Source organism: Poecilia formosa, unplaced genomic scaffold (genome assembly GCF_000485575.1).
Source record: "Poecilia formosa unplaced genomic scaffold, Poecilia_formosa-5.1.2 Scaffold170, whole genome shotgun sequence".
Classification (NCBI taxonomy): Eukaryota; Metazoa; Chordata; class Actinopteri; order Cyprinodontiformes; family Poeciliidae; genus Poecilia; species Poecilia formosa.
In genome coordinates this window covers 372,302-384,949 of record NW_006800109.1, presented here as the reverse complement: position 1 = coordinate 384,949, position 12,648 = coordinate 372,302, and the positions used below count along the sequence as shown (strand labels likewise).

At 40.3% G+C, this 12,648-nt stretch overlaps 1 protein-coding gene across 1 annotated transcript; it reads left to right on the top strand.

The window, feature by feature from the left end:
- Window positions 1-5,557: 5,557 nt before the first annotated feature.
- rnf25 (ring finger protein 25) lies at window positions 5,558-11,244 on the top strand. Its single transcript, XM_007564988.2, has 10 exons — window positions 5,558-5,766; window positions 5,977-6,048; window positions 6,425-6,521; window positions 7,395-7,462; window positions 7,539-7,608; window positions 7,699-7,770; window positions 8,412-8,558; window positions 8,637-8,726; window positions 9,176-9,313; window positions 10,462-11,244. Exons 1-10 carry the CDS (start codon window positions 5,750-5,752, stop codon window positions 11,029-11,031), a joined length of 1,341 nt encoding a protein of 446 aa, XP_007565050.1. The 5' UTR covers window positions 5,558-5,749; the 3' UTR covers window positions 11,032-11,244.
- Window positions 11,245-12,648: the final 1,404 nt, after the last annotated feature.

Genomic DNA, 12,648 nt, shown 5'->3' with positions numbered 1-12,648 from the left:
CCATCCATCCATCCATCCATCCATCCATCCATCCATCCAGTTTCAGGCGATCCCTCAGTGAAGTTCAGATTTAATTTGTTTTGGGAGGGAGGGTGTGTGTGTGGTTTTGTGTGTGTGTGTTTGAAGGAGGGTTCTGCTGTTTTTCCTAGATGTGAAATCAAATTCACTGGGAGGAAGCAGCTTGTTGTCGGGGTCTGGGTTATGAAAGTTCAGCAGCAGGTTTCCAGATGCTCCTTCCTCTCAGCAACACCAGCAGGCTCCTGTGTTACAAAAGCCTCATCATCAGAGAGTCGGTAGCCGTGGAGACGTGATGCAACAGGTCAGCGTTATAAAATGGAAACATGCTGGTGAGATGTGATCTTCAGCTGAAAGTCCTTTCTGAAGCGGTTTGCAAAGCCAAAACCAGCATCTCTGCTGCAGTCTGGGTGAAAACCGCTTTGCTGTTTCCTTGGCAACGAAGACGAGTGCCGGGCGAAAGTGACACTGACCAATTAAGAGGTGAGAAAGGCAGCGGCGCTTTGCCTCTCACATCACCTCGGTGAATTATCATGAAGAGCTTTTCTGAGTCACTTAGAGAGGAATGTCATTAAAACAGAACAAGCAGCAGAACTCTGAATGATTCAAGGACTTCAGAAACATTTTACATAATTCTTTTAAAACATCAAGAGGCATTTAAAACTCCGGTTCTGCTATAATAACTGAAGAGCAATCAGTGTTGGTTTCTATAATGAGTGTTTTAAGCCTCAGAGATGATGAATATCATCTAGATCAACCATCCAAACAACTCAACAATGTTCCTATAGAACATAGTTGTCTCATCTGTTTTCTAAATATCATTAATTTTGGATAATTTATTGGAATCACTAAGGAATGATTTTACACCAATCAACCACTAAACCTTTTCTCTACTTAACGTGGTTGAATTTATCTTCTCAGCTTCTTATTCTTAGACTGGATTCACATCAGCCATGTTTAATCAAAAAGCAAACTCGGTCTTCATTCGGATGAAGTGAACTCTGGTGCGGTTTAAAGTCATATCTGAACACCAAGCGGACCAGCAGCCACACCAAAAGGACGAAGTGGACTACAGTGCAGGGTATTCTGGGTAAATACAACCAGAACAAACAAGCTAGCAGCAGAAATTGCTATCAAGAAGCTCATAAACTTCAGCTATTACAGGTAGAAGTTGCGAGGTTCAGGTCTTGGCTCAGACCTGAAACTTCAGAGTCAAATAAAGACAGTTACAAAGTTGGTCTTCTGGTTCTGTCATCATCACGCAAATACACATCTTCATCCACAGAAGCAGAACCAAACATGGAGAAGCAACATTCAGCTTCTCCATGTTGAGAGGTTTTCTGTAACAAACTCCCATAAAATTGCAAAACAGCCAAAAACACTGAGTTCTTAAAAAAAACACTAAGCCCCTCCCCCCCAAGCTTATAGTTGCTTTTGATTAGTAGTAAGTGATCAGTATTTAATTGGTGATGATTTCTGACAAAATGTGTTGTTATAACTTGTTTCATGATTGGTTAACTGAGTGATGTAAAGCACTTTGAACAGCCTTCTTTACTAAGAAACTTGACTTGTCAGTACTTAGTAAAGGCCAGGTCATTTGTAGCAGGACTGAATGGGTGAAATGACTGTTGAACCATTTGTTTTGACATGGCGGACACCAACATATGGTGAAGAGGCCAGATGATCTGACGGAGAGTTTGTGAAGCTCTCCGTCTCTCTCTCTCTGCCTGACTGGACAGATAAACTCACTGCTCTCCCTCTGAGGTGCCTCTCATCTCATGTGATGTTTCTGAAACCTCTTCATGAACCGCAGACGTAGCCTGACCCTCTAACACCTGGTTCAAGAGGACAGATATCCCAACTCATCCACTGGAGAACGAAGAATATCTAAGAAGCTTTAGAAACAGTATAATTAATAAAGTCAGGAGTTATAGCATAATTTTCTAGTGAAGTTGCAAAGTTTCAGCTCACTGATAAGACCCTCGCCATCTTTATTGAAGCCAAATAGTGTGACGCTAACCAACCGAGGTAAAGAGAAAACAAAATAAATCTATTTCAGCTTTTATTTTTAAGTATATGAGTTTTGATCCTCCATTGCAGAACACTGTAGGTCTAAAATGTCGTGTAAATGTTCCTTTCTCATCTCAGTTATCCTTTGAGTTGTTCTATAAAGTTTTCTTGAGGCAGACAGATGAAAAGCTGCTAATATTTTATAGCTCAGTTGTTTCTGAATCCCATTAACATGTAGAGATCAGCGGGCGTCTGAGTGCTCTCAGCATTCATTTGCAGCTAGAGAGGCTTTTAAACAGACAGATGGAGGACTGGATGTTTGGGATCTGCTGTAGGCCAGGTGTGGAAACGCTCCACCAGCAGCTCGGATCATCCTGCAATCCGTCGAGAGCAACAAACACCCACACAGCCTCCTGGAGCCAAACATCTTTTCCTCTCCACCGCCTACATCTTCCGCTCCCTGCCTCTCTTCCAACGGTTCCCGCCTCCGCTCTCGGATGTTTGGGTGCAGATCAGAGGCCGGGACAGCTTTTGCAGAGGTGGCACCTCTGCTGGAGTTGCAACAGTCTAATCTAGTCCACGAGTAAGACTTTATTCTGTCGGTGGAAGCTAAATGTGCTGCTCTGTGCTGCCACCATGTGGTCAAGAGTAAACACTACACCAACAGAAACCCTCAGGTTGTTGGGAAGCTCTGAAAAAAGTGTGTGATTCAGATTAAAACCAAAAGCAAAAGTTTATCTTATTAATTAATGATCAGTAAAACCAATAGATGGATGAATGTATTGATCTGATGTTTTGCTGTGCAGTAAAATCAGAAAAAGAAGAATGGGGTGTTATTTGAAAGGTTACACAGTAAAAAAGTAACAGCAATAATTTGCTTTATTTAGCCTTTAGAAATGTGGGTGTTATGTGTTAAAAGTCATATTTTCACCAAGTTAGCCTTAGATTTATGTGAAAGTTTTAAACTAAATATTGAATTTGAAAGCTAAATATTTAGTTTCAAACTAAATATTTATGTCAAAATTTAATATTTATTTTACTAACTAAAATATAAGTTTCCAGCTCAAATTTTGTTTTCTATTTATTTTGCATAAAACTAAATATTTATTTTCCAAACTAAATATTTAGCAACCAAGCTAAAGATATACTTATTTTAACTAGTGTTAATAATTTATTGTAACTATTTAAAAACTTAGCTTTTTATTTAAAAAAAAAAAGATTAATACTTTTTTTTAGTCTTGCATTTTTCTTGTTTTCCATCAAACGTTTCTGGTCTTTCTAGTACCTCCTAAAAAGAAAGTGGAACTATTGTCAGCAATAGCTCTGCACTTTAATATTAATTATCATGTTTATACAGATGATGAAAGAAGAAGAATGCAAAAAAAAAAGTTGACAATCTTAAGTTTCAGTTTCTCAGAGTTAGGGCTGCAACTAGTTTTCAATTAATCTATCAATAATTCCACTGATTAATCAGACTAAAACAAGACATATTTTTATGCAAATACATTAAAAGAGAAGTTCTGTGTAGAACACATTTACAGAGAAAGGTTTCATTTATCTTAAATGCAAAATGTATATATTTTTGTGCAGTTTGGGCTTAAATACTGTTTTGGGTGTATTGTTCTTTCCTTTTTTGAGTCTGTATATTCCAGTTAATGATTAACTGATTACTAAATTAGTTGACAAGTATTTCAATAATCGATTAATCACAATTACTTTGATTAATCATTCCAGTTTGATTTGTCATATTGCATATTTCTGTGTGTTTTGTCCTTTTGGTCACATACTGAATCGTAGGAGTAAACCTGAAGGAGATTCTGTCTTTTAAAGACATCAGGCAGACAGAAATGAGTGAAATTAAGTGCAGCTCCCAGGCAGCTTTTCTTCTCCACTTCCTCCCAGAGCTGACACCAGATTTAGATTCTGCAAGCTGAAAAACACCAAAAAGTCTAAACAGCAGAAAATGTTTTAAGGACAAATGAATGAAAAAGAAATTTGTGCGAAAGCCTTTCCTCTTAAGTCCCCCTTTTGCACAGAAATACATGTCTCAGGAGGGAGATGCAGATAATATGAGGGGGAGAAGAAAGACACTAGCTAATAAAAGAATAAAGTTGGAGCTTCATTTGAAAAAAAAGAAAAGAGGAACCAGCTTTGAGGGCAATCGTCTCTCAACACTCCATACTGATCTGTGTTGCAGCCAGCTCTGGTTTCTATGGAGAGTCCGCCTACACAGCCAGCAGTGAAGGCAACACAAACGCGCTCATAATGCCAATCTTCACCCACTCGGCATCCGCTGTTTTAAATGCCGCTGCCTCCCGTCTCCTGTTCCCCTGTGTCTGCAGCGCGCTGAATATCTCCTCACCCTTCCAGTCTGGAGCTCCAGATTTTATGTAACCAGAAATGTTTGTAAGAGAGTAGGCAGTTTTTACTGGAGGAGGAAAACAGCTTCCACCTTCCTGTGATTCTGTCAGAATCAGCTCAGAATCAACTAACCATTACAAGAACACTAACTGAGCTTCTGGAGCCATTAGCTCTGCGTCATGTTAGCCTTTAGCATAGGTCGGGGCTTGCATGGGATATTTTTTCAGTCTTATCACAGATGTGTTCTCTGATTCTGCTGGAGATATTTTCAATTCAAAATGGTTGTTCCTTTCCACCATTGCCCTGTGCTTGCTCAGTAGGAAAGATAGATGCAAAGTCAGAGACTCAAAGTAATAGATATTTAATTACCAAACATATATTTTATAAATTTGACAATATTATTGAAATGAATGGATTCTATTAATCTGGACTAAATTTATTCAGGATAATATGGATTCTACTTGACCTGTCAGCAAACTGCTTTGAGATTAAATTTGATGCTAAGTGCATAAACACAATTTCCAAGAGCTGTATTTACACACCTTTATCACTAAAATGCAACAGCTGCGAAGTAATGTTTTAAAAGATTAATAAAACTGTTCATTTTTCTTCAATTTTTTAATGTTAAATTGTCATTTTGATTATAGTAAATTTTATTTCGCAAGCAAATGTATTACAGCACACTGTAATGGTGTGAGAGAATCAGTATTTTGAGGAAAAAGTAGATTGCTTATTTCTTGACTACACACACCATCTCTCTCTCTCTCTCTCTCTCTCTCACACACACACACACACACACACTAAGAAACATCATATCATTTAATTCCACACAGACTGATGTTTCAAGTCTCTATTTCTGTTAATTATGATGATTTTCTGCTTCCTAGCAAATAAAAATATTACATTAAGGAATGTTACATCAGACAAATACAAAATAATAAATTTTCTTATGCAGAAATGTCAACCTCAAGAGTACGTTTAATGTGTCTATATGTCTGATGCAAAATATTTAATCCTAAATGTCACAAATATATAGCTATATCTTTTTCATTGTAGTAGAACTAGTGCACTGTTCATTTATGTTCTTGGTTCTCAAAGCGAATTTGACACTCATAATATGGCGGACGCGCAGCCGCATTAGTTCCACACGACAATAAGGGGCGGGGGGTTTGTTGTAGATTGATTCCAGCAAAGCTCCGGTAGATGCGTCTACTGTGGTCGGGTTCTCTTAAGCTAATTCGGTGTAGCATCTACGATAGTATATCTGTTATCATTACGTAATGTTAGCTCTTGTTTTGAAGCCATAATTCTGAAAGTCTGAGGCTACTTCCGGTTATCTCCAGCTAGCATCAGAAACATCACGATGGCAGCTGAGTCCGAGTGAGTTTGCCGTCGATATTTCTAATATTTGTTCACAGATTACAAATGACAGAGGTAGACCCTGTTTTACCTTTTCCAGCTCCAAACTGGTCGTTGTTTCCATGGGAATACCTGGAAATATGCCGCAGCCTCCAGCTAACGCGAAGCTAGCCGGTTAGCTTTACTGTTAATAAAACGGTAAACAAGCTGAAAGTTTGTTTGTGTTCACAGGGTTCAGTCTGAGATCGAGGTGCTGCAGTCCATCTACCTGGAGGAGCTGCAGGTGGACAGAAGAGAGGACGGGTGAGGAAGCAGCAGTCCTGCTGGGATCTGGGCAGAAAATAATGCCTTTTATGGAAAAAAACTGTTATAAAAGAAAAGGCTAAAAATAATCTAGAATGTTATTAATCATCCATAAATATCGCCTGAAACAGTAAGTATATCAGGAAAATGTGGGAGGTCAGGTCAAAGTTCATTCGTAGGAAAACTTGAAATCTTTATTGGTTCAATATGTCAGCTGTTGTTTGCAAAGGACTGAACAGGGACATCATTTTATGACGGTATTTTCCAGGTCATAAAGATCAGAAAACATAATATTGGTTTTTCCAGTCGTTCTGATGCATTAAATGGTCTGAAAGTTGTAGCGTTTAGCCTGTGTGTCTTGTTTGTGCTGCTGCAGGGGCTGGCAGGTGAGTCTGGTTCTGTATCCATCCACTGCAGAGGACTCCGTCTCCCAGTTTGTCCGACTCACTCTGACTCTGACCCTCGATCTGCAGGTATGTCGACCTCCCACCCAGCTGAGCCACTCCTGAATTTACACCCTTCTCTCTTTTCTCTGTGTCTCCAATCTGAGTTTGTGTGTTTTTGCTGTCAATCACATGTGAACATGTGAAAATTGCAGCCACTTTAGTGTAAATTTGGGTGATACAAATCACCCAAATTTACAAATTGGATTCACCAGGCACTTAAGGAATGACAAACTCTTCAAACTCAGTATGTTGATCATTTTATTGCTCGAGTCAAAATGTTTTTGAACCACAGTAGGGTTTTAAATGCAGCTAATTAATGAAAAATGCTGCACTTTTCCATGAGCTCATAGCATGTTTTTTGCAATATGAAAATCAGTTTTAAAAATGTATTGTGCTTTTGAACAATTGGTTTTCATCCTGCAGTTTATCATAACAGTGTTTCCTATTATGATAAATATTGGAAGATACAACTACGGTACTATAATATAAGCTTTTTCTCAGTTGCATATTCATAAAACATGCACAGAATTAATTATTTCTACATTTCTTAATAATGATATTACTCATTCCTTATTCTCAGAGTGTCGCCACAAAGCACCATTTCATCTAAAGAAGTAATTTTGGGTTATTACAGAATCTGTTTTAGGATTAATGTTTACTGAGTTTTCAACCAGCAAAATTCAATGCAGTCGCCCCACTGCACACTTTCATTAACATGTAGTTCACACATCGACCACTAGATGGCATCAAAGCACTTCTAATAGTCTGAACAATAATTTGTAGTGTCCATTTCCACCATTTGACTACATTCACAATATGAAATGTATGAAGCTAATTAGCATCATTAGTCCAGAAAGGGTTAAAGGTGATTGACGGCTTTTCTTTCTTCCATTTCTTCAGTATCCCTCGTCATCGCCGGTCATCTCCATCCATAACCCACGCGGGCTCTCCGACGATAAACTCAGCAGGTAAAAACTTTCCTGCGCCACCGTCGCTGCAGCCCAGAGACTCGGTCTTTAATAATCTGAGGTCGTTTCTGCGCAGCGTCCAGAAGTGTCTCCAGGCAGAGGCCGAATCTTGGCTCGGCTCTCCAGTGTTGTATCAACTCATCGAGGTCAGAACATAACGGCTTTAAATAAAAATCAGATTATTGGAGACATTTTGTCATCTCTGTGACCTCTGGTTTGCTTTTATATCTACACAGAAAGCTAAAGAAATCCTGACTGAAAGCAATATTCCTCATGGGAACTGTGTCATATGCCTTTATGGTTTCAAGGTAAGGTGTTTCCATCTCTGAAGGTTAGATCTGGTCATCAACCCGATGCCTTAAATTTGCTCGCTTAGGCTGTCACAATAAATCAGTCAGCTAATCAGTTAAAATAAGCTAAATAAATTCCATCTAAAGGATTTATTGTTATTATCTTTCCTCTATCAAAAACTGGATGACAAAAGTCTTTGTTTTTTTTAAGGGATAATTTTGTTTACAGAGATTTCAGTGCTCATTTTTTTTTTATTTTGAATATTTAAAATGTTCCAGTTTTAGTCTTAAAACTAAAACTGGAAGACAGTTTAAAATTGATTTCTGAGAATATGCTCTTGCGTTATTTTGCCATTAAAGTCGTCTCAAAGCAACTATATTGTTGTTTATCATAACTTTTGGGGAAATTTTATCTTGGCAGGCCTATTCTCTGCAAAAACACAAAATCTAACCAGGTATTTTTGGTCTACTTTACAGTACACCTGAAATCAGACAAAACTAAATTACAAGTAACTTTTCAGCAAGATGAGCTTGCAGAAAAGTTGCTGGTTCTTTCGTCTTATTTCAAGTGTAAGATATTTCTTCCAGAAGCTAGACCAAAGAAAGACTTTGTGTTTTTGCAGTTCTGATATGAGTTTATTCCCGTTTTCGGTTCTCAGGAAGGAGAGACCTTCACCAAGACGAGTTGCTACCACTACTTCCACTCCCACTGCCTTGGCCGCTACGTGGTCCACTCAGAGCGGGAGCTGCGGCAGAGGGAGAAGGAGCTGGAGGAGGATAAAACCAGAGATGGAAGCAGCGTTCAGGTCAGATACCAGCAGCTGGACAGAAAAACGCAAACAGTTTAATCAAAATCCTCCTAAATCTGGACTCTCCTCCGACAGGAGCTGACGGTGGTGTGTCCGGTCTGCAGAGAGCCTCTCACATATGACAGAAACCAGCTTCTAAAATCTCCTGCACCAGAGCTGCCTGAGGTAAGCACAGCTAGCATGAAGCTAATCAGGAGCATTGGGGTTATTGTAGGTAAAAGACACTAAATATTTGGCAACAGACGATTAAATTTTAGCCAGAAAATGTTTTTGATGTTGAAAGGTTGGAAATTTGTATGAAAAACTTTATAAGTGACCTATTATGCAAAATTCATATTTTGCACTTCCATTTGGGTTACAACTGCTTCCAAAAACAGACTTGAAAAACACCCAACCGGTTTTGGTTATAAAATTAATTGTATCTTCTAGATTTACTACTTGAGTCTTAAAGAACTTCCTGCAAATTTCTCACTGCACAATCTTAGAAATTATCCTAGTTTTCAGTTTGGAGATGTACGCCTTTCTTCGTGGAAATGTTCTCCTGTGTGTCTGCGTATTTCTGTGCCGATGTGCTGGCCGTAGCGGTCAGGAGTCTAACGGCTGTTTCCTGTCAGCTCGATCAGGCGGCGATCGGCTCCGACTTTCAGAGGAAGTGGGGTCAGCTCCAGAAGATTCTGGAGAAGCAGAGGTGCAACGGCGGGATCATCGACCCGGAGGAGGAATCCAACCGATTCCTGATCCACATCCAGGAGGTAGGGACGACGTTCAGCCACCTAATTAATTCATCAAGTCCAAATAAATCATTAAAACTGAGTCGGTGACCACATATTTACACACAACCTATTTTTTCCTCACTGTTTGAACATTAATCGCTAAAAAGAACATCCTGTTTCAGATCAGTTAGACTTAATATTTTATCGGCTACATATTAGAATAATTGCTATTTCTTAAAATCAAAATTATTAAAATTTACATACACTAAGCTAACTATGCCCTTTGGGGGGGAAAAAAACAGCCAAAGCAAAACTGTTGCCTTATAAGATTCAGTTGAGGTTATTTCTTCAACATTTGGTTAATTTTCAGTTCAGATGTCTTTCCCTCTTTACTTCCAATGACCAGAATTAGCAAAGCTGTTTTTACACTAAGAAACAATGCATCTGGTATTGTAATACCATGCATTTGTATGTCCATAATTATATAAATAAAAAAACAGGCCATGTATGGGCTGAAATGCCGCCCAGAGAAGAAGCCGCCAATTTCTGGAGGTTTGTCCTCTGAAGATGAAATTATTTAACTTTGATGAAACGTAAACATTCATATTAGAGGATTTAAAAAATAATTGACAGAAAACTCTCTCCAGTTTTTCTGCTCTTTAGCTAATCTGAACTATCCTGACCAAAAGTAAGTTATCAGATTTAGCCATTTTCAACTGTAGATTAGGTTAATAACACAGAATTGATTATATTGTTAATTTGTGTGGCTGATGCCTTCAGCTGGTTTTTTAGCGACGCCTCTTGTTCTGTGAAGCTCCTCTGTTTGGCTGTGTGAAATGGATTTCTGAAGGTGTAAAGCTGCTGAGAAAAAAAAGCTCTGAAATCAATCCATAATAAATTAAAACTGACTCAATGATTTAACGTTTTTCTCTACCAAAAACCAGAGGACAGAAATCTTAGCTTTTATTTTGCATATTTAAAATGTATTCCAGTTCCAGAGTTAAATGTACATTAGAATTAAAGCTTTTTGATTGTTTTTTTTTTTTTTGCATTATTATGGCATTAAAATATTGTACTAATTCAAAATGGTCTCGAAACAATATCGTTTATTGCAATAACTTCTGGGACAGTTTGTAAACGGGCCTAATCCGAGTTGCCTCTGGTTCTGGTTGTGCTTTTCCCTGTAGGCGCCTCCAGTGGCTGAAAACATAAACCCGGAGGTCGAAGCGTCCCCCGCTCCCCTGGTTTCCTCCTCCTCTGATGAAGCTGGCGTTCGATCGGAGCGGTTTGTTCCCGGACTGTTCCAGCTCCCAGGCTTCCAGGCCCAGAGGCACCAGAACCAGGCCAGAGGGCCGAGAAGAGGAGGAAGACCCAAACCCCATCCTGGGCAGGGGCCCCCCATCGCAGAGCACCTGGAGCGCCTCGCTCTGTCAGACTGCACCGACCAATCACAGACAATCCTGGGAGTCAGTGGCCGACAGATGCGATGCCGGACCGGGTCCGGGGAGGAACCAGAGAAACGGGTTCCTCCGACTGATTTGGACTTTGAGGGCCCAAAAGATGGAGCCAGGGGTCACCGAGGGAGAAGAAGGGGCCCCTACCGGCCTACCCCGCACCACATCGGGGCTCCTGGGCCCCCGCAGCAGCACCGGGACAGCCACGCCAGAAGTCGAGGAGGCGGCGGGCCCCGGCGCGGCCATTACGGCCGGGGCCTCCAACACAAGGTGGTGGAGCGGGGAAGAGAGGAAGTGGTATGACAAAGGGCGACCGGAGGGTGGAGGAACGCCAGAATGCGAGCCTCCATCATCAGATTAAAACGCTGCGACAGAAAGGACTCTGGACGCCGCCTCCTGTCCCGCTGTCTCCAACGCACTTTCATCTTTGCTCCAGTTGTGTCCAACTGGTTGCTGCTTTGTGATGTGATGCCAAACAGCTTAAAGAACTATAAATTAAATCTATTCTGGATGTCAGTTTGGTGCAGTAGTCTCTATTGGTTGTTTATTCAATTTAAAAGTAGTGTATTTGAAAAATATATAAAGGTTTTATTATGGATGTCGACTAATGGTTTATTAGATTAACATTAGTTTCCATCGATGCAGGGGTGTTAAACTCCAGTCCTCGAGGGCCGCTGTCCTGCAACTTTTAGATGTGCCTCTGCTGCACCACCTGAATAGAATAATTAGGTCATTAGCAAGGCTCTGGAGAGCTGATCTACACAAGGAGGAGGTAATGAAGCCATTTCATTCCAGCGTTTGGTACCTGTGGCACATCTAAAAACTACAGGACAGCGGCCCTTCAGGACTGGACTTTGATGCCTGTGGATTACAGCTTTTACTGTTGTAGTTTGGCCACCATCCAGCAGGGGGCACCACTGGTCATCCTTAAGCAGAGCCAAGAAACAAAGATGGTGCCCTTACCAGAACAGGCTAGAGAAACGGACCGAACAGAGTCCGATGTAGGATGTAAAATGCACTTTATGCGGTTCTGTTTTGAGCAAGCGGAGAATCCTCCATCAGATTAAAACGGAAAGGACTCTGGTGGTTTATTCCCATTCTTTTCCTGACAGACTGACATTGTACAATCAAAATTAGAAGGTTTTATTACATATAGGGACAAACTAGACAGTGAGTAACAACAAGAATGGATAGAATTAGTATTTACTGTTAACATTTTGTTATCCATTTTTTTCCTCTCCATAGAAGCACCACCTGGTCTGGGTTTCTGATTGGCTGTGGTTCCTTCCTGCAGGAGGGGATTGGCTGGCATGATGCTGCCATCACCTAACCATTCTCTCTCTCCTGTTAACGTTCCACTTCCATGAATGTAGAAAGTTCTCCAGACCAGTTGACCTGTTGTCTCTGCTCCGTTTTCTCTTAGTTCCAGTCAGTCGTGGCAAATGGCTGCTGGGTCTGAGCCCGGTTCTGGTTCTGCTGGAGGTTTCTTCCTGTTAGTGGGGAGTTCTTCCTCTCAACTATCGCTACATTCATGTTCGGTCTGAGGGATTGCTGTAAGGTCAACGACTCAACACGAGCGATTTGCTGTCGCCCCTGCTGGTCAGGAGGAGTGACTGCTGTAAGTCAATGACTCCATGCAGTCTGCTGGGTTTCCTTTGGTACAAACTGTTTAAACTACTTTAATAAACCAAACTTGATGCTTTGATAACTAAGATCAATTGGAATCTATTAATTAAAATTACTTTCTAAAATGCGTTGATGACACTGCTGTGAAATGACACTAAAAAATAAATATTTTGATGTTTAGTTTTTGTTTTGGCTTTTGTGCGGGCTTTTGGGACTTTTGCATTTGTTTTTGTGCGGGCTTTTGGGAGTTTTGCATTTGTTTTTGTGCGGGCTTTTGGGAGTTTTGCATTTGTT